Source organism: Fulmarus glacialis, unplaced genomic scaffold, assembly GCF_000690835.1.
Source record: "Fulmarus glacialis isolate BGI_N327 unplaced genomic scaffold, ASM69083v1 scaffold44120, whole genome shotgun sequence".
Taxonomy (NCBI): domain Eukaryota; kingdom Metazoa; phylum Chordata; class Aves; order Procellariiformes; family Procellariidae; genus Fulmarus; species Fulmarus glacialis.
Genome location: NW_009189100.1, coordinates 15875 through 37894, shown reverse-complemented (window position 1 = coordinate 37894; position 22020 = coordinate 15875). Strand labels below are relative to the sequence as shown.

Genomic DNA, 22020 nt, shown 5'->3' with positions numbered 1-22020 from the left:
CACACACACACACACTTTGTGAACTGAACAGTCAAAGCCAGGGTGCCACAAAGGAACCAGAAGTCACATTTTCAAAGCCTACTAGCGAGAGCTTCAAGCTGGGCCCCGAAACTTCTGAACATCTGTATCGGGATGAAGAGTCCTGCTCTCTCACATGTGTGTGCATTCTCCCCCTCTTAGGCAAAGCCGCTGAGCTTCTCTTAATAGCGCTTATGGTTTTTAATAAAAACATGAGAAAATTTAATACTAGAAACTGTAATCTTAGAGACAAGATCCCCCTCATCAGTCCTGGTTTCTGTTCATCAAGATCAATAAAGTACTCAGCCAGCTCAAAATACTCAGTCAGGCATTAAAAACAAAACAAAACTAACCCCAAAACACACGTGACTTTTCCCCCCTCTCCCCCTCTCCTGATAGGTTTGTGTAAGCCAAAAATTTTTTCTATGGAAGTTTCCACTTCCTTAAAAAAAAAAGGAAAAAACCACACCACAAAAATTAAACAAAAAAAACCCCCAAAACAAAACCCAACCAAAACCTCAACCTAAAAAACACGCAGAAGAAATAAACCCAGATTTTTTTGACTAAGAAAGGTCAATATTTCTATAAAAATATTCAAGTTCTCCACCATGGATAGGAACACCATAATATATATGCACCAACCAGACTTAATGTTAAGGTGCAGCCACTGCTGCACCAAGACTAAGCCCCTCTCCTCATTACCAGTTGTCCCCCTCAATCTAAACCGCAACCCGGAATTCTCTCCTGCCTACAAGTGAGTGAGCCTACCAGACGCCCCATCCTTTCAAAACTTCAAGCAAAGTTTCCATGGTTGCTATTATTATGCCCTGCCTGAAATATCTTGAGATTATATTTTATAGTAACTGTAGTATAATATTAAATTAGCTTCCATTCTGCTTACAGAGGTTTTTATTAAGCTCCTATAGCAGTCAAAGCTATCAAAGAAAACACCTCTTGGAGTTGAATTCTGCATTGTGTTTCAGTAACTTTAATGTAACAAAGCTCTAAAAGAATATTTTACTTCAGAAATTAAATGAAGTAAGAAAGGCTAGAACTTCAGAAATTATGATCATATACACACATAAGAAGTCTGGAATTAAGGAGCTACATAGTTAAGACCCCTCAAAAGATCCACAGCTTTGCCTACCTCATACCCTTACTCCACACAATTCAGCTACACATGTAATGGAAACACAGTTTGTGTTGCAATTCCCTGAATATTTGGCTCAAAGGAAAAAGGAAAAAAAAAAACAAACCAAATCCCCCCCAAAAAACAAACCCCACACTAATAAAAGAGGCAGTGGGCTAAGTTTGGTTGATAGAGAAAGAAATGCTAAAACAGCCATTTGCCATTCATATATAAGAGCGACATGCTGATGACTTTCCCCACTTGCCTGAATTCTGTCCCCAAAAATCAGACTCTATAGCTCCAAGTGCAGCACTTTGCTGCACTAATCGCAAGACAGTGGTTTTCTGTTTTCCTCACCCTACTTGCTTCCTCTCTGCCTCTTTGAAAGGGTTTGTTAAATTAACTGCATAGTGTTTTCATCTAACAAGCTATGAAAAGAGGCAGCAGGTAGTTAGGTGGGGATGGAGAGAGACAAACTGACACTAAACCCCCCCAAACATTCATTTCTTGACCCAAACAGAGGAGAAAGATTTGCTCTCTCTCTACTCCTACAAGAGAACATCTGAGAGATATGGTCAGAAATATGATGGGGGTGGGTATGGACGGAGTGCAGCTCATGGCTCCATCTTGGTGGAAAAGCTAGGAACCCAGCTCACAAACAGAGGACATAAAGGACATATAGAAATCTCTTTTCCTCTGCCTCCTACTGCAGGCAGTACACATGGTAGCAGTATTTAGAACTGAGGAACCTCAAGACTTCAGTATCTTCCTTTATAAAATTTAGTTGATTATAGAACAACCATGCTGGCTTTAGGAAAAGAATAATAATTGCCCAAGATGTCTTTTAGAGTATTCCATCTCCACCAAAATTGCAGGAAAAAAGCAGTCAGCCATCTCCAAGAAAGAAGCTGGGGAACGTTATGTTACTTTTTACAGTATTAAACCAGTACTAATACTCATTAGTACTAAAGAGGATGTCTCAATCAAGAAGCTCTAAAGATCTTCAAACTAATCAGAACCAGAGCTTTTGCTCTTTTTCTTTTTTTGGGGTGGGGAGGGAAAAGGAAGGAAGGGGAGAGCTGTGTTTAAGCACGTTCAGTGTTCAAATTACTATCTCCACTTTCCCGGTTGCATCATGGTGCTGCTCTTTACCTATAGCCAGTGCTACTTTTGGATTTTTTCACACAGGATTACGTGGAGCAGTGTAGCATGTCTACACTTGGATATGTTACTCACGTTAGAACTGCCACTTCTGCCTGATCCTTATTGCATGCTCCAGCAAAGGAATTTCAGAGGCAACACCTTCCTGCAGTTACTAAAAAGTTTACTGATGCATCAGACTAAAAGCAATACTCTCCTCTCGAAGACACGGACCATCACAGCTAGTGAGAAATCTGAAGACAGTCCTAAAAGAGCACCTCTGAACAAGATGGGTGCCCTTTCTGCCAGAGGCATTATCTTTATGAATCCAGACCAGACTACTCTGGGATTTAGTCTGCTTCCAAATTTGGCTCACCCAGCCAGCCGTGGAATGCTGATGTTGCCTACCAGCTCTGGAAGCAATATAGAGAGAGAGACATGCACTGCTGAGTTTTTAAAAAAGTCATCTTGTATGATTAAGAGAAATATTTAGCCCACAGATGGAATATTACAATCCAAACACACATGCTGGAGCTGGAGGGAGGCTGAGGAGGGAGAGAATGGACAGTTCTGTGCAATATGGTCATTTCTGTAGTTGGATATGCTGCACACAGGCAGCACTCAAGTGTTAACTAAATACCAGCTCAGCCAAACAATGGAAGGCTTTCAATCCAAGAGTAGCACCACTAACGTAAATAAATCCGTTTCTACTGGCAGCTAGTAGGGTGAGGGAAGAAGTAGTCTTCACTGCACTCAGAATTTGCAGGAAAAGTCTGTACCTGAAACAAGCATTTCCCTCTCCTCCTCTCTCCCCTTTTCTAAACAAAGAAGTTGTTTCCTGCTTTTTTGAAAAGTCGACTGCCTGAGTGGGAACATAAGCTTAACCCAGGCTATTCAAAAATTAGCTTGGCAACAGACAGTGGCCATTAAAACTGAGAGAAGATCAGTGTCTTGGTAGAAATAAAATAAAAGCAGCATGCATGACAGCATTAAATAGAACCATTAAATAAAACCATTGAATAGCTTCTCTTGATAAGCTACAAATCTGACAGTGAACTGCAGTAGAGACACTGTCCTTGGGAAATGAGTGTCATTTAAGAGGGAGAAGGAAGGAAGGAAGGAAGGGAGAAAGTGTTGATATCATAAACAGCAGTGTGTGAAACTAACTTAATGAAAGAATGACCTTAAAAGGAAAAAATGAATTGAATGCTCGTAACTAATACACACCATTGCATACAACTGTGTTTGTCAGCATTTCTGTAACCACAAAATTGAGGAACTTCTAACTGTGCAAAAAGAACTGGAATGAAACTTGGCAAACAGAATCTTGGTCTGGAAAACTGCAGAAAGGTTTGGGTTTTTATTTGGAAGAAAGTTATTCTGTGTGTGTAAAAACACACACAATTCTTATTTAGTCTGGAGCAAACATTTAGAAAGAGCCAAATTAACCAATAATAGAAAAGCAAGCACAAGATCAACTAATATGCATACTTTTTTTTTTTTAAAGTAGATTACAAGTCTCTCAGAAATCTCAAGATAGTTTCTTTGAAAAGCAGATGTATTCACAAGCGTTAACAAACGTGAAGGAAGTCCATACGTACAAAAGCCATATTCAGGATTTTATTATTTCTCAGTAACATGCTCATTTTTCTAAATTCTGTCATCGCTATTTCTGATTACCTCACTACCTTTACAAGAACTCTATTCAAGAACTACATCCCCCAGAATCCTTAACAGGAAGTAAGGGGTATTTGCTTGGACTTCAAAGAATAACCAAATAAAATAAAGGTTGTGTATTGTTAGCAAAACTAAACACCTTTGCTTTCCTTCAAAAAGAACATACAAGTAAAATCAACTGCATCCACCAAGACTGTAAAAGTAGGGAATTTAGGGTGAAGATTCTGTGTATTCAAGAATGCCTCATTCCTTCTGCTCTTTACTGTTAGGGTCAGGAAAATGCAAATTAGTACAAAAAAGGAATCTCCCATCATTAATAAACTTTCATGTGTGGCAGCTCTAAGGTGAACAGAAGCTTCACCTTTCCCTCCAAACCAGGAGGGCAATAATTTTTTTTTTTTTTTTTTTAATAAAAGCGATTCTTATCTGATAACTGACTTCAGAATCTGGAGCCTTAAGAACATCAAACATCACCAGATTTACGTATCCAGAGCAGCCAAACCTCGTAACAGCAAAGGCTTGCGTGGTTTGGCCCTTATAATCTAACTGAATCACTGAATGCTAACGTTGCTCCACCAGTGATCTTAGGCAGCTCTCCAAAAAGCATTATGTTTTCCTTTATTCTGCCTTCATTCACAGGAAGAAAACTACAGAATTTCAGTATTTTGAGGAAGATGCAAGAGCAGAGGCATAAAGTATACTAAACTCTCCCTCTCATCTGTATTACTTTTATCCTTTTAGGACTTAAGGCTTACCTCTGCCATTACAGCAATTAAACAGTAGCAAATGACAACAACAAACAAAAAAAACCCCTATTTGTTTGAATGTTTCACATCCTCCTCCAGCTCTATCCAAGGTTTGTTTTGGTCTTATTACAGACCTGTTCCCAAACATTCTCACTGTCCTAGGCTTGCCCTCACTACAGATCCAAGAGTCAGCAGGCAGAAGAGTGTCCTATTCTCATTCTCTGCTTGAATCATCTAGGTGTTACTGTAACAAAAGTAATAAATGAGATCTAGCAGATAGTAAAAAAGTTTTGCAGGAAAAGAAAAAAAAACTTTTAGCCAGATTAAAAGAAGAAAAGAAAGTAGAGACTACAAAGTAAAGAGCAACTGTCCAACAACGACAAGCAAGCCAGCTAAATCACCTGATCATTTTCCTCCTTTTCTAATCCCTAAATTCTAGAGAGTCCATTATTCAGCCCGTTCAGAAATAGTACCTTGTAGGATGGAGTACAGACTGTGAGAGAGAACACTGCTCAGCTAAATCCAGCAAAACACAAAGCGGTAGGTTCCATCAGATAACCAGACAGAGAAGATGCAAATACAGCCAGACATGGCATGGGAAGATGACCTTTAGACCAAGTGAAGGAACAGGAGCTGTTTCCAAAACGAAGCACACACCGAAGTCAGTATAACACGAAGAACATGGATACCAGAGAATGTTACCTCAGAAAAACAATCTGAGTGTAAAAGTTGGTAATTCCTCCTGAAGAGTAAATCCATTTTCACACCTTAGTGTCTATGCAAAAGCAGTCACGTATCAATACTGTAGTCCTACAAAGCATTTTTTCCTACACACGTTTTCTGTGCTGCAATTCTTGTATTGCATTAGGAAAGCTGAGTAACATCAGCCAGATTTGTTCTCTCATCCAATAATATATATACACCCACCCCCCTTCTTTTCTCCAGCAAAGCTGCATGAATTTTTACCAAAAGCTACAATATTTACCAGTATTTACCAAAGCTACAAAAGCTGAAATTAAAGAAAAGAGCAACAACAAGAAAGTAGGCCTTTCTTCTGACAGGAAAAGCGGCAAGATCCAAGATGCTCCTGCAGAAGCACAGTGCAGTGTTGAATCAACAAAGCTTTTGCCTCTAACAGGCACAAGATGAATAGAAATTATCATGTAAAGCTAACTGAATGCAACTGCACACACAACTTTGGTCTCATCAAGTTGGTTCCACCAAATTATTTTCTTTTTTTAAACAAAAAATGGTATCTCTTTTAATTCCTTTCCTCATTTTAATTCCCTCCTCATTGAAATGAGGCATAAAGGTGATTAGGGCAAGGCTTATATGATCACAGACCTATTTCCTTAAGAAAACAGGCTACAAAACCCCATTAAATCAGAGCTTCTTTTGAACAACAGATTACTATTTTATACTTTTTAAATTTGCATTGCACGGACAATACTTTGCACTTCAAGTTCTTGCTTTAGAAGGCCTGTGCGTTATGGAATTTCAAAGCTAGCAAAAAGATTAAGCATCATGAGGCTTTTGAAGTAGGCAGTATTTCCATTCCTTGACACAGGTAAAACTGAGGGCAAGAGAGGTCAATCAACAGACCTACCCAACACTGTGAAACAAAACCGGTTTCCTGATTTCTTGTTTATCACATGAAGCTACTTATATTCTTGAAAATTAAAAACCCGAATACCACCGCTGCTTCTGGGAGCAAGCTGGATCCCACAGAGCAAAGGGACAGCACCTAGCTTAAAGTGCCTGGCCAGAACCAAACCAGGGGATGCTGGTAGATGTGAAAAAGTCTAATCTTCAAATCAGAGAATCCCCATGCATATGATGGAGGGCTAACTATCTGCAATGGATAGTGTAATTTTAACTAATGAAGGTTTGAGAAAACTACTAAATCAAGACAGGAAAAGCTGAACAGAAGAAGAGTCACCATACCCCCATCTGAGAACAACAAAGAATTAAAAGCTGAACTACCAACAATACACATTTTTATTATGCAATTTGAACCTCGGTACTCCAAAACTCAGTTAAGTGTTTGATCAACAAATCTGGGGATGCCAGAGGAAAGTAAAAAATCTTTCACTCTGTCATTGAAAAAAAACTTCAAAGATCTTCAGTTTGCACATCAGTGAACTAACCTGAATACACTCCACTACAGGAAGGATACCAGCCTAAACATAGAAAAAGCTAAGATAAACCCTCTATCCCAAGAGGGGCTGACAAGGTCAGGCATAAAGCAGGACTGCAAATGAGATAAGGAATGTGTACATCTAAAACAGAAGCTAAGTGAGAGGGCCCTTCCTACTGTACTGTCCCAGTTAATTCCGCAATAAGGACAAGACGTTAAAGGAGGGTGTATTTGCTTCACACACTTGAATACCAGGCAGTATTCAGCAGACTTGCACACTTAAGTATTTCTAGACTATTAGTTGCTGCTCACACCAGCAACAGAAAAGATCACTTGCTTAAGAGTAAAAAATATCTAGCAATAAATTCACTGATTTACATCTTTTGCAATTTTAGCACAGCACTTCTGTCTTTAAAAGGGAAAAAGAAAAGAAAGAAAGAAAAAAAAAAAGCTGAAAGTGGCAACCACAAAAAAGTAGTCCATATGCAGGAAAGTGCTCTTCCCAGCAGAAATACAACTTAAGCCGTCAGCATGACTAAAGGCTTAATGATTGTCACCATGTCTCTGCCCAAAGTCAAAAAGGCTTATTTGCAAGTACTCCCTTTTTTCTTCAGTGGCCCCCTACTAGAAAGGCAGAGGAGGCTACCTTAGATGTTTCTAACACTAAAGAAGTAATTTGATTTTGGCTAAACTGTGGCAAACAGTTTGGAGATCTATCTACCGTTTCAATGAGGAAAACAAAGCCAAAAAACATCCCAAAAATACCACTCCCCCAGATGCCGTTACCATTCAAAAGTTTCTTCAACACATCCCAAAGATTTCCAGAGAAGAATAATTCAATCCCCATGAACATAAGCAACAATCAGCTCACTTTTTATGACATTAAAAGGAACTTTTAAGAAATAATAGAAAACAAATAGGGGAAAAAATATCTAAGTTTAGGTTCTGTGTTATTTGGGGCAAATATACCAAATTGGACCTCGTCAGGAGAACTTCAAATTCTAGGTTGAGACACAGATCAGTTGAGCTGCCTCAGTAGAACAGAAGCAAAACAGATGAGGATGGTACATGTGTGGAACGAGTTGTATTTCCTGAACTGCGAGAGAAGACAAATAGTTATTTGAACTATTTGAGGTGGTGTGGTTGACCCATACTGGTGAGTGCCTAAATAGCACTTAGAATTTGTTGTATTGCAGCCTAGCTAAATGAATTACTTTAAGCAGTGTGAAGTTAGTCAAAATTCACAACAAATGGTTCAACTGGGAAGGGAAAGAAATGAACTGATAAGCTTGACAATGAAAAAGTGGTTGCCAAGATACACACATTTTTCCGGCACTCATTAATACAGTGCTCTGCTCAGAGCAGGACTGACAGAGGTCTCCAAACAGAAACATGCAGCACACTTCTATTGCATTGAAATAATTTAAACAGGTAGTTGCCAATTCAATGATGTAGAGGACTCCTCCATCTGCAGGGGCTTTGCAATCCCAAAGCACACACATTAGAAGTGATTAGAATCACAAGCTTCTTTCCTTTACATGCAGGGTCAAAATGCAAAACAGTCGAAGAAAAACCTTAAATCTCCACATACTATTCCTGCCATCCCACTCCTGTAGCCATCATGGAACACCTTATTAAAAACCTGAACGGAAAAAACAATTACAACCAAAGACGTCACTTTGAGAAAATTCCCAGTCCACCAGTTCTATCTTCTAAAGAGCTCTGAACCTCACTAAACTCATTGTCAGAAGCAAAACCTGTGGTTACCCCCTGGATTAATATCCCCTGCAACACAATCATCAACAATACCGGATCCCACACTTGCACTTCCAGAAGCTCAGTATTTCAGCCAACACACCAGACATCTTGGTAACACATAGATAAAACTAGGCAACAGCTACTTTTTAGAGTGAGCTCAGGAAGGTAAGCTAGAAAGTATAAAACTCAGCATGTGCATGAGCATTTCTTGGAAAATAACTGCTGTCTCTGTTCTTCTGGTATGATCTTTAAGGATCAAGTACCTTCAAGGTATGAGTCTGGAAACTAAAATTGGCAACCATTGGAGACCAAAATCTATGGACTTGGACTCAGTTACGATGCTGGTTTTATGACCTTAGAATACCTTCCACATCACCACACAGGTTTTTTAAAGTCCTCTCTATGTAACTGGCTATAAATATCACCTGTGATACAGACAGAGCTGCAAATACTCATCTTCTCCCTTTCTTCCCTCTCACTTGCACTCATACCCATCAACAACGCCCCCCCCCAGCAAAATAAACCATGCCCCTGTTCAGAGGTAATACTTAGCCCTCTCTTGCAAAGATGGTCTATTTGACATGCATCTAACTAAACTCTGAAGAACTGTTCTCAAATTGCCTGTAGTTCTGGCAGCTACCACTTCTTATTTCAAAACTGACAAAGGACTTGTGAACCTGAAACCTAGCTTCTCCAACTACAAGTCAGCATGTCAATCTAACATAAACCACCTGCAAGACTTCTACGTCCTTAAATTACCATGGGTACAGAGATATTCCATATCCCTCTGCAGAAAGAAGTCATGTAGTACAAACAGTGTTTTTCTCTTGCCATCAGAGACCATTACACTGATCCAGAAATGAGAAGGTAATACTCATCAGGTCTTTAAAAGGCTGTGAACTAAATGGAACAAGTGAAACTATAAGGCAAAGCAATCAGGAGCCAAGAACTGGATTTTCAGAAGCACTGAGTACCTGTGATTTCCAATAGATTTGGACCGGAAGTTATGCATTCAGTACATTGTTTTAAGAGTTCTATTGTGTTTTCTTGCAGCAGAATGACTAAGCTGAACACCTAGTAATTAGCACTTGGCAGAAAAAGCTCTGTTCAAGACAAAGACTTCAGAGAACACACTGCCAGTTGGAGACCAGCAGCACAGTACAGCCACATCCTTCAAAGTCCTCCACACATTGGCAAGATCAACACACCCCGACATTCACAAACATGCTAAGAAGAGTCCTCCCTCAAGATCCCCCTGAATCTAATTAGTCTATTACAGGGAAGACATTTCCATCTCTATATTTTGCTTACTACTTAATGAGCTAATCACTAGATGACTCACTGATATCTAACAACAGGTATTCCTCATCCACAGCTTGGGAGTTTGCTTTCTCTGAATTCTCAGTGCAGGAAGCAAATTTGATGTTAATTTGAAGTCCACTAAGAGAGCCTTCTTGATCAGTGTTTTGAGACACAAATGTTCATTTAATGTGAGCTAAAAAAGTTTGCTTAAAAAGGCTCTGAACTGCAGTTACTCCTCAGCCAAGACAAAGAAAGAAATCAAAGTTGAATTAATGTTCCTGTTTAGCTTTGTCTGTAAAGCATTGATAGAAAACACTGAAATTGACACTCCTTTAACTTGGGCTTATTATGACTTGTATAATCAAGTTAGCTTTTAAAATATGCCTTAAGGTTTACAGTCACCAAGGGATACCAGGTTTGCCCTGGTGGTCAAGGATTTTTTTAACTCATCGTTGGGCTTTTTGAATACGTTGACTTGTAACTTCACAGACAACACAGGCCCTCTGAACTTTCAGAAGAATCTTAAAAAGGCCTATCACATGTAAGCATTTCTACCTCACTCAGAGCTTGAATGCAGTACTTGAGTATTGAGTTCTGAGAACGCTTTTGTCCCCAGAACTCAATACTCAAGACCAGTGTTCTGGAACACTATGTTGTACTGCAGGAACATAAAAAATCAAGTGTAAAGCAGAAACACTCTCTGCTTATAGTTTATTCTCATGGGGCTGTGTGGAAAAAGGGAAGAAGGGAGAACATGAGTACACACAAATAGCTTGAGTTACATAGTCGTTGCTTGAAATACATATGTAAACTGACTCGCTGAGTTGCCCCCAGCAATTTTGTAACAATACATATTTGCAATACATATTTTATTGTAAACAGTTTAAGATGCACAGACTTGCCTTTTTTGATTTTCTTAAAAAAGGCACAGCTTCCAGACCCCATCTAGTGGTGTGAGTGCCTTACAACAGCCTCATTAATCAAGACCACATTTAAGCTTTTCAATGCACTGTTTTTAAAAAAGAAACAATACAGTTGGTTTCAATTTAACGTCCACCTGAAAGAATGGCAATACTCACACATTCGAAAAATAGAAAAATAAGATTTCCAGTCAACTTGAAATCATGCTGGGCTTATATTAGTTCTATTTTAACAGTGCTTCATATGCTATTTTTGAGGAGCCAGGCTACCACATTCAGATCTTATTAGTATACTGGGGAAGAAGGGGGGAACCTCAATTGCTGCACTAAATCTGAGACAGAAGAGGTATCAAGCTGTGAATGAACTTTGGGAAAAAGCAAAATGAATCCGCCTCTGTATCCTGACTCAGTCAGCAAGACTAATCAAATTATGACTATGTGAAGGGAGCTAAACTTTTCACAATTCAGAGCTGTGCAACTGTTTCTAAATTTCCCCATGCATGCCAAGAAATGCTGGCTTTTCAATTACCTTCTTCACTGTAGCAGCCAAGCATAAAGCACTCCCAGCTTCCCATCAGAAAGTTAACCAATTTCACAGTATATGAATAAAATCTACCTATAATCAGGACTTTTTTTCTAACCCTAAAAATATTTTATTTTTAATAGAGGTGTTTAGTGTTGCCTGAGTAAAGCAGAAAAAACCAACTCTCCTGGCTGGAAGCATGTAACAGCAAGCCAGAAGACATATTCTCCTATAACCCAAATGGAGAAGAGCAGTGTATTTTGGAGAAAAATACTGGTTTAAAAATCCTCAGATTTTCCAGATAAATAAGTAGATGCAGCTCATTTTTTTCTGACAAGCAGTGGAATCTACATCTGAATTCTCTAACCTACTAGGATATCACTACTCCATTCAAGATTTTGAAAATTTAGAGCTATTAGTTTAAAACTGCACAATTAGCCATATTCCACTGACTGCCATACAAGTTTAGAAGTTAACAGCAAATCACCCCTTTTCTGACAGTGCATCATCGAGCTGAACAAAGTTAAGGAAAAACTATACTTCATCTGAGGAGCCTCTGCTGATTAAAACCAGAAATTCAGCATTAAGCCTGATCCCCTTCAAATGAGTGAAGGCCAGCTGAATCCTGTGGGCTTATCAAACCTCACCTATATCTGTGAAGAGTATTACCGCGCTATTGCTGTTGGCTGTAATATATGTTACGTGAAGGTATTGCTAGCTACAGCACTACTATTGGCCACAAAGAGCTAGTCTTTGGAATTCCAGGCTTTTTATCTGCTTTCTGGATTTTGCAAGGGAGTGGCAGGAGAATTCCCCAGAACACTCTCCAGTTACGAAGCAAACCAAGTAGTGGCTGCAACAGTTTAACTCTGCTTCCATCTGAGAAGTGACAGAAAACAGGATGGTAGTTGGGGAAAATGAGTTTTACATGAAGTGTTATACTAGTAGCAAATTATTAACTATATATAACCATTTCACTTTTCCCATATTGGAGGAGTGCTGCACCCTGCTTAACCCACTGGAAGTTACTATTTTGGCAATCCACGGCAAACATCTAAAAGTATCTACAAAAGTATCTGTCCCCTTCTTCCTACCCATTCAACCCCTAATCAAAACCCCACTACCACACATCGTGACAAAACAGCTAAAGTTTACCTGATGTAGTCATTTCTGCTAGCACCACAGGTGGAACAATAGGACTGAAAAACTCCCACGATGGCCACAGTGTTATGAAGGATTACATCAATACTGAAGGAAAGGAGGAATTTCCATTGACAGCTTATGGCATAAAATAAAGTCTCTCACAAGTGAACTTCAGACGCAGCAATGGAAATAAAAAGGTAGGCTAGGGAAGGAATAGACAGATCTAGCAATTTTATACTATAGTTATATATTGTGCTATTCAACAATCCCAGCAAGTTAATACTTCCACATCGTGTCCCCCAAAAGCCTCTATTCCCTCATCCTTCCTACACCTCAGGCAGTGTTCCGTTTTCTTGGATACTGATGACAGTATAAAAGAGAGCTACAAACCTGTAGGGAAGCAAGGATTTCCACCATTAGCAATGAGAAAAGCAGCTGATGCAGTAGCCCTTCTTTGCTGTGCTAGTGTTCTGGCACGCAAGTTACACAGGCAGCTTCCTGTTTATCACTGGATTATGGAGAACTTCAAGGCTGTTTAACCCACTCTGCCTATAAAATTCATCAGCCAAAATGCTTTTGGCACACATCTTACCTGAAACTACACTTTGTGTCCTTTATTATTAATAAGAATACGGAAAATATACACAAACTCCCTCACATACCAACTTCAGTTCTATGTAATGTTTGCCACAAGTACTTAGAGCATTATGTGGATTACTTCGTAACAAAAAACTTTTTTTTTTTCCTGATAATTAAGTTCACAGTGTATTTTCCCCAGAAGAGACTGTAACAAACTAAAACCCACAGATGAAAACCTAAATTCTGGCTTCCACTTCCTCACTGGAGTGAGGATTATATCTCAACTGATCTACAAATTAATAAAATTGTTTCCTCATAAGACAAAGTGAATTGGCCCTAAATACATTAAAAATCAAGTTCCGTATTTCTAGATTAGCAAACTAGATCTGCAGAGACCAGTGGGAGTTTTGGCAAATGCTCTGTTACTTTAATAAAGACTAAAAATCCAGTCTAATTTATTTAAACATGAGGGACTCTAGATTTGGCAGCCCACTAGCAGGACACAGCTCCCTCTGAAGACTCCTCTTGCCTGAGAGTTTCCTGGGAACAAACTGCAGTGGCAGCAGAGTGCTTTAGGCCATTTTCTTTCCCTCAGCCAAGCATATCCTTCTCACCATGTTTTGAGCGCATCTCTCATCAAGCAAAGGAGGAAAGCTGATGGCCGTCCCAGAAAAATGGCAGCTGAAAGCAGATTTATCACCTCCATTCATTTAAATTACAGCTTGCTCAGCCCAAGTCTGAGGCTCTAGATATCAGCCAACAGCATTTACTCTATAAGGAGCAGCCTCTCTCTTACTATTCACTTTCCTGTTTCTGAGTCCTCCAGGAGGAGCAGGCTGCAGGCAGGAAGCATGTGCCCATTTTATAGAACGCACCACACCTAGTAGGTACAAATGCTTTAAATTCAGTGCTTAAGGGAACAGCTGCATGGCATATGCTGTGTATGTCCAGCTGTACAATAAGTGTGTTGCACACGTTCCCCTATGCATGGAAAAAGTGGTGTGACCTATTGACGTCGGAATTTTAGCACTGTAGTTGCAAGATATGATGTTTAACCATCACCATTTAGCTTTTTAATTGGAAAGATTTAGTTTGATCAGATTAGGACCAGAAAAGGCAGCTCTTATCCATTAGATGTAAGCGTACAAGCTTCCACCAATTTGATTTATGCGAGGCCTTCAAGACAACCCAGAGGTTATAACATAAGGCACCCTTTCCCCTCCCCTTCCATCATTCAAAAAAAGACTGTAGAATTCAGATTTGTCAAAGGTTATTAAGTCTTTCACACTGGTGCTAAACCTGGAGAAATACAAATTACTTGCCAAGAAGCATTACCAATTAAATTCTGATACAGTTATTTTATATTTGGCATTAGAATCATAGAATCATAGAATCATTAAGGTTGGAAAAGACCTCTAAGATCATCAAGTCCAATCGTCAACCCAACACCACCATGCCCACTAAACCATGTCCCTAAGCGTCTCATCTACACATCTTTTAAATACTTCCAGGGATGGTGACTCTACCACTTCCCTGGGCAGCCTGTTCCAAGGCCTGTCCACTCTTTCAGTAAAGAAGTTTTTCCTAATGTCCAGTCTAAACCTCCCCTGGCGCAACTTGAGGCCATTTCCTCTCGTCCTATCGCTTGTAACTTGGGAGAAGAGACAAACCCCCACCTCACTACAACCTCCTTTCAGGTAGTTGTAGAGCGCGATGAAGTCTTCCCTCAGCCTCCTCTTCTCCAGGCTAACAGCCCCAGTTCCCTCAGCCGCTCCTCATCAGACTTGTGCTCCAGACCCTTAACCAGCTTCGTCGCCCTTCTCTGGACACGCTCTAGCACCTCAATGTCCTTCTGGTAGTGAGGGGCCCAAAGAACAATGCCACAATACAGCTAAAAACGTGTCCTTAAACGTGTGAGCACAGACTATTACCCCATACACACACAGTAGCCCCCAACAAGCTCACAGCAAGCACTTTGCCTTGTGGTTAAGACTGAGGAAGAAGGCAGGATAGCATCTAGACTGGAGAGCTTCTGAGTTTCCATGACCTGACAGCTGCTACCACCCCAAGCAACAGCTCATCAACACTTTTATATATAAGCTGAGAAACTTCTGGAGATCAAAGTCTTAATGAGAATAGCTAAAAATAAGAAAAAGGCACTATTTCTGCTATTAGAAAGCAGCTGTTAAAATTTGTAAGAGGAGAATTCCCTACTCAAGTGATCTGCTTCTGCATTTATCAGCGTCAATACTTGTATTCTTAGTGATACTTAATTCTCTCTATTCCTGTTAGCCTTGTACAACCTTTCCAGGGGTGATCCCATTTCACTTTGCTACCCAAGTGAGAGACTTCATCTAAATTTTGCATCCATATAGAATTTCTATTGACATAAGCTATACCGCTCTACCAACATCATTCCTTTTCTATTTACACTCCGAGAATAAATGTCTGAAGAGAGAAATGTTTTGGTGTGACTCCCTTTTGAAAACAAGACGAACTCAACCTGTGGAAATTTGTAAATCACACAATTGAGGTAGAGGCTGAAAAACAAAGAATCCTGCAAAACCAATATAAGGCCAACTGGCTTGGCAAGATGAAGCCAACTTTGTCCATATTAGTTCACAAAGAAAAAACAGGCATGAACTGAAGTTAAAATGACAGAAATTTTATGGCAAAACACCCACGAAACATGTTTTGTAAGAGCAAAATAACCCTAATGTCTTGTATTTCTCTCCCTCTATCCAGTAAATGCTGAAGTTAGTAAGAAACTTTCTAACATCAAACTAAGACCTGGATGTAAAGAGTTTGACAAGAATAAGAGAAGATAGCTTAGGCAACTTCCTAACTCCCTTCCAGTTAAATTTTATCAAACCTAAATTTAATAGCAGACTGTACAACAGCTGCCAACAAGGGCTCTGGCAAACTTTACAAATGTCAGCAAGCTCTAGAGCCACCAGCATCAGCATACAAATCCTGATTCAAGCTTGAAAATAAAAATAAATTCAAACCATTAATATTTACAATTTGAGAATAATAAACTCTCCTGAAACCATAATTCGGTTGCTATTGTAATGGATGTCTAAACATTTTAGAATTTTTTTTAAGCCAGTTATAATTAACTTCATATGAGATTGCTTTTTCTCTCTGTAGAGTACAAACCCAAGAAGAATTTTGAGAGATATGCACTTCTAGATACTGCAAGAAATTCACCAATAAGGGGAGAGTCAAGTGTACGCTATGGAAGATTTTAAATAGCTGAGGCTACGTTGTAAAACAAGTACCACCTGTTTTCCCCTCTTTTCACTTTTTTGAAATTATCCTTTCTACACTGACACTTGTAACTGGAAACATGTAAACATAAAAGGGAGGGGGGGGAGGGAGAAACATTTACTTGAGGTGCTCAAATTTTTTTTCTGATTATTATGATAAAAAAGGGAAATTACTTTCAAAATCTGGAAGATTGAAAAAGACTTTAACAGAAGCTTAATCTCTCATGCATGCGAAACTCTGGTATCAGACATTGCATATGTCCACTTTAGAACCCAGTCTAACCGCACTTCATATTGCAAACTTATTCTCTTCATTTGTTTAAAATCCTATGCAAATCTGGAAGCACGTTATGCAGCCAAACTGATTATCCAGGTGTCTAGGAAGTCATATAAAACTCTTAAGCATTGAGTAAAAAGCTGCCTTGACCACAGTCTCTAGTCAGCCACTCAAAACTGAGCTGTGTAGAAAAAACAAACTGTAAACCAGGCAGTGCACACCACGGCTTCTTCCAGTATTAGCAAGCCAGCGCTAAATACATTGATGCGAACTTGACACAACAATCCAAGTTAATCTGCAGTGGTGAGGCTACGCAGGCTTCCAAAAAATCACTTACCTTAACATTGAAAATATAGCATCATTTTAAATCAAATTAGATCATACGTATGAAGAAGAATGTTAGTTATGCAAAATAATTTAATTCAGCATTACTAACATTGCTTTTAACTTTGTTCTGCATCTTTTCTTACCATCATATATTCTGACTTTAAAAGAAAAAAAAAAAAAAGAGTGGCATGCCATCACCTCTCAAGGGAAGGAAATAGCACAGCATAAGACAAGGACAGCCAGATCTTACCTCTGAGGTTTACGAATATCCCAGAGTCCCACACCTTCTTTAGAGTTGGCAGTAGCCAGTAATCTGGGTTCTACTGGATTAAACATCACACTGTGAAAGGCTGATGGGTAGTGTGCCAAGCAGAAGGGCTCTGTTGAAAAAGTTGACATTTCAGACATAAGAACAAACAATGCATACAACTGTACGATGCAATGAGTTTGGCAGTTTAATATGGAAAGAGCATAACAAGATCTGAAGATATGGAGACATGTTCAAACCATTTCGCAAGCTGACACATCCAAAGCAATATAAAACCTGAGGTTTTAAAATCCACCCACGTGTACATTAACTTTGTCTAAATATGGAAAAGGACACATACTGGATTTCAAGACACCATTTTGCTTATGGAAGGTTATCAGAGTTCAAAACTAGCCACTTAAAGATGAAGTATTTGAATCTTCTTAAGGTTCATGACCAAACGGTCATCTAACAAGGACTACACATGGGTGGGCTTCTAAAAGTTGCCTAGCAATATATATCTGGAAGCTTCCACAGCCATTGATGATCACCCAAACTGTAAATGTAGCAGCAATTGCTTATATGGGGGAATAATACTACAAAAAGGGAAAAAAGTTTATATGGAACTCAGCTCAAAGCAAGCTGCCAACCCTGGGGAAAAGAGGCATGCCGCCTCTGAAGTGCTGTACAAGCAGCTGTACAAGTAGCTGTACAAGTAGACAAGGGTGTTCCTCTTGCATAAAAATGTTAACAGTTGGCTTTTGCTGTCCACACACAGAGTTAAAAACATGCTCATCCAGACACTCTCCCTCTCATCTTGGTTAGTGTAACAAGACCGTGTTTGGCCTGCTACTCTGGCTTATCCGTTCTGTCAAAATGCTGCCTCCATGAAGAGTGGGAAAAAGCCTTGACTCTGTCATTCTTCTCTGTATCTTTCTGCTAGCTTTATGGCTTTAGGCACAGTCTAATTCTCTTTGTTGTGTGTATCTTTTGTGGCATGCTGCCACTCTCTCACTCAACTAAGAAACAAGAGTCAATGCCTATTTTGAGCCAGGGATTATGCCAGACTTTTCCATTCACTGTTTGCTTTGATGCAACCACTGTGTTGCTCACATGCTTGGGAGATTCTCTTACTGCCCTTATTTGAGCCACTCTGTGCAGGCACACTTAGCCCCACAAGCACCTCCAAAGGTACTTCATTTTTTTCCCTCGTATCCCTCATTAAGACACACAAAACATGGTTAAACAGATAACCCTCCCAAATTCCCAATACCTTCTGAAACTACTGCCCATCAAGCAATTGAGACAGAATTAACGTTTACTTGTCCTACCCCATCTGTATCCTGCTCTTATGCTCTATTACAAGCTTTTTGACACAGGGACTTTCCTTTTTAGTGTTCATTTAACAGTGATCAAAACAAAGGTCTCTGACCAATGCTGAAGCTCCCTGGTGCTATTAATTGTCATAAGGCAGAGGCAAAGAGAAGAACAGGAGCAAACTTTTGTTCTGCCAGTCTGTCCCAAGACTTTAGAGATTGCTGTAGGTCTGCTGGCAGCTCCAGATAAGGTTTAACACCAAAACTGACCTTCTACATTTGCATCACCAAATCAGATCCCTGATGGGACATAAAAGACTGTGTTATTAAAATGGCAGCCCCCACTGAGAAGCAATGGCATGCATTAGCTGAGTAGAGAAACAAACAACATCAGATTGCCAAATAAAGGAGTTGTTTTTTTAAAATAAACTTTTAATTTGTGTACGTTTGTTTAGTCAAATCATTGTCACTAATACTGGTGTTTTCCTTCACCTCTTTATTATAAATAGCCTGGCCTGGTACCACAGTTTTCTTCTAAGATATCAAAAGTTGCCTTTCAGCCTGTCAAATTAAAGAGAGATTACAGGAGTTAAACTAATGTCACTTTAATGAAAAGTAGGGGGATTACTTTTTTACTGTTCTTCATGCTCATTCACAATTGTAGCTCTTATACACTGGAGTATAAAAACGTTTCTCAAGGGAGAAGCTCAACACCATCTCTAACAAAAATTAAAAGTGGGTTTATAAAAAATTACTGCATAAATCACTCAGCAGTAAAAGACAGAGAGAAACAGAAGGGAAATGAAACTCCTTTTCCAGCTTCTTTTAATGCACTATTTTAAACTAGGAGGTTATTTGCAAGATCTTAATGAGCTGGCCGCTCAGAGTAACTAACTATACTTAACGCTGGCAGGCATAGCACCTATTCCCATGACAATACCAGTGCAGACAAGGGGGATTACCACAGTGACAAGCATCATATTATAGTAAACATTGGCAGGGCTCACATATAAATGCTGACTCAGGACTCCTATAGAAGCACGCAAAAGCCCTCTATTTAAAATTCAGAAAACCTAAGACACTACTCAAAAAAAGCCTCAAATATACCACAGCCAACACTTCTTCGTTCCATTTTCACTTCTTCTCATTCAAAGTCTCAGCAACAGTAAAAGCAATAGCAAGGTTTAACTACAACAAAGGAAGACTAACCTAATTTCATACAATTTCAGAAACTCAGATCAGATTGGACATGAGCTTACGATACTGAGCAGCTTCATACAGATGCTTTTAAGCATCCAGGCCCACCGACTGTTGACACCCACTGTCAGCAACAGGTAGTTCTCCTAACAGAGACAGATTTTTATGGTGTAGAGTTCAGGAGAAGGCAGTAAAGGAGCATTCTACCATTTCTAATTTGGAAGCCATATTCAGTGTCTGGTCTCATCACTTGGATATTATGAAAACAGAAAAATAAGGATGAAGTGACACTTAGATTTATCAAAGGTAAATTAGTCACATCAGACTAATTTGATCTCTTTCTTTGATAAAGTAACTGACCTTACAGGGGAAAAGTGGTATATCTAATGAGGACTAAATTCACATGGGGTATAGTATCAAGTTTAGCTACAGGCAGTTGGGATTAGCAAAGGGAGTTGCATGGGGTGAGAAACTGGCTGAAGGGAAGAAAACAGTTCACTGAGCTAGTAAGGGACTTCTGAGCAAGAGGGAGGTTATTAATGAGTTCCTCAAAGACAAAGAAAAGACATTATAGATATTTCTATTAAAGTCTGTGATATACTGAGTATGTGCATTGTTTTTCAGAATGTTTTCATAAAATTACCAGATGGGAAAGGGGTATCACAATTGCACAAGAGAATCAGAATTCACAGTAAGAATCAGACTACTGAAAACTGAACGCAGTGCTAGTATATTTAATTTTTATTTATACAAAGGCAATATGCCTGGGGTAGGGAGGACATCAATAAGCTCCAAGTATTCTGGTGGGGCTTATCAAGAAAGACCTAATACTGGTTACTCATGTTCAATAAAGGCCTCATGATACTAGTGGCTCTAAAAGACTCCTATGAGACTATAAAGTATGTCTTGTTTCAGCTTTTATTTCCTAGTCAAAAAGGGACAGAATTGCAGTCTAGAAAGTTATCAGATTCACTAGGTATGGAAAAAGCTAATTGAGTTAAACAGCAACTTTGCCCCAACAACAAGTGTGTACAAATTGCCACAAAATACATAAACTAGATTTCAGTGCCATAAACAACTTTCCTGTAAGATAAGTAGAAACTATGCGTTGAGGTAATTGCATTTAATCAGCTTACAAAAAAAGATGAAAGTTTATTTTAGTTATGGAGGAGGGGAACCAGATTCTGTACCCCTGCAGATTGCTCAGTTTTAAATTCTTAGCTTTGTGTTCTTTAGGATGGGGTAAACTCACAACTTCATTTACTGAAGTATTATTTAAGTATTCATATACTGAAATTCAATTACTGAAGTATTCCTCTCCACATTTATGTAACTACAGTTCCAAACTGAGATTCTTCGGCCTTAAAACTGCAGATGTAAAAACACAGATTGCAGTGTTTTGAGAAGCTGCAGGTTCATTACAGTATTTAGTTCTGTTTCAGAAAACAAAGATTGAAGTAATAATTCAACTTCCCTGTTATCACGTAAGGGCTCTAAGTTTCCATGTAACGAGAAAACATTATGCATAAGAACAATTTTCAGTGTCACAGTGAAGTACATAAACAGGTTTGGAAAATTATTCAAATCAAAATAACAGCTTTCTAAACATCCAAAAATTTTTTATCCCAGACTATAGACAAAAACAAAAAAAATCCACATTCCTAGTCGATTTCAAGTTTAGCAAGATATTTTTATTGAAGAAACATGTCCTCTACTGCTTCTTTACTCAAGTTAAAACCTATTCATACCAAGTTCTATGCTAGCCTGCACTATATGCTGGTACTTTAAGACAGTAGCACCGAACTGTTTCCCTTCCCTGCCTTGCCCAAATTCTTCCTAAATCAATGATCTTTTCCATCTACAGATCTCACCTCCATGGGAAGACTCTCGGATGTCCCAAATAAGAACCCGGCCATCATCTGATGAACTGGCAAAGATGTTGTCATTTACTGGGCTCACTGAAAGGCCATACACTGCATCTTCATGGGCGAACACATCCAAGGTCTCAGTGCTGGAAAAGACACACAATATTATCATTCTTCCTTCTTTTGCTGTTGTTTTAAAAAGCAAAGTATTTACAGCTTTATCTACGTAGTAATACTTAGTCACAAGGTTTATGTAACTTCATAAGAAGATCCTTGTGTTTAATGAGAGTAAAACACAAACAAAAAGCCGATGTAGAGTGACCAAGATGTCATGCTATGAGGGAAAAAAACCCCTCAGACCAAAACCCACACATTAAAAACTTCAGAAACTGCAAGATGCTATGGAAATCATGTTGTATCAGATTAAGCTTGGGAAGAGGTAATGGGAAA

General features: G+C 39.1%; 1 protein-coding gene across 1 annotated transcript in view; it reads right to left on the bottom strand.

Moving 5' to 3' along the window:
- Nucleotides 1-22020, bottom strand: part of LOC104079080 (DDB1- and CUL4-associated factor 5-like) — a gene marked incomplete at its 3' end in the record, with an annotated part of 35903 nt that overhangs the window by 1617 nt on the left and 12266 nt on the right. Inside the window, exons 7-8 of the mRNA XM_009580979.1 lie at nucleotides 21577-21716; nucleotides 17196-17325 (exon numbers count right to left, since the gene is read on the bottom strand). Coding sequence (XP_009579274.1) covers nucleotides 17196-17325; nucleotides 21577-21716 — 270 coding nt within the window. The remainder of the gene's footprint in view (nucleotides 1-17195; nucleotides 17326-21576; nucleotides 21717-22020) is intronic.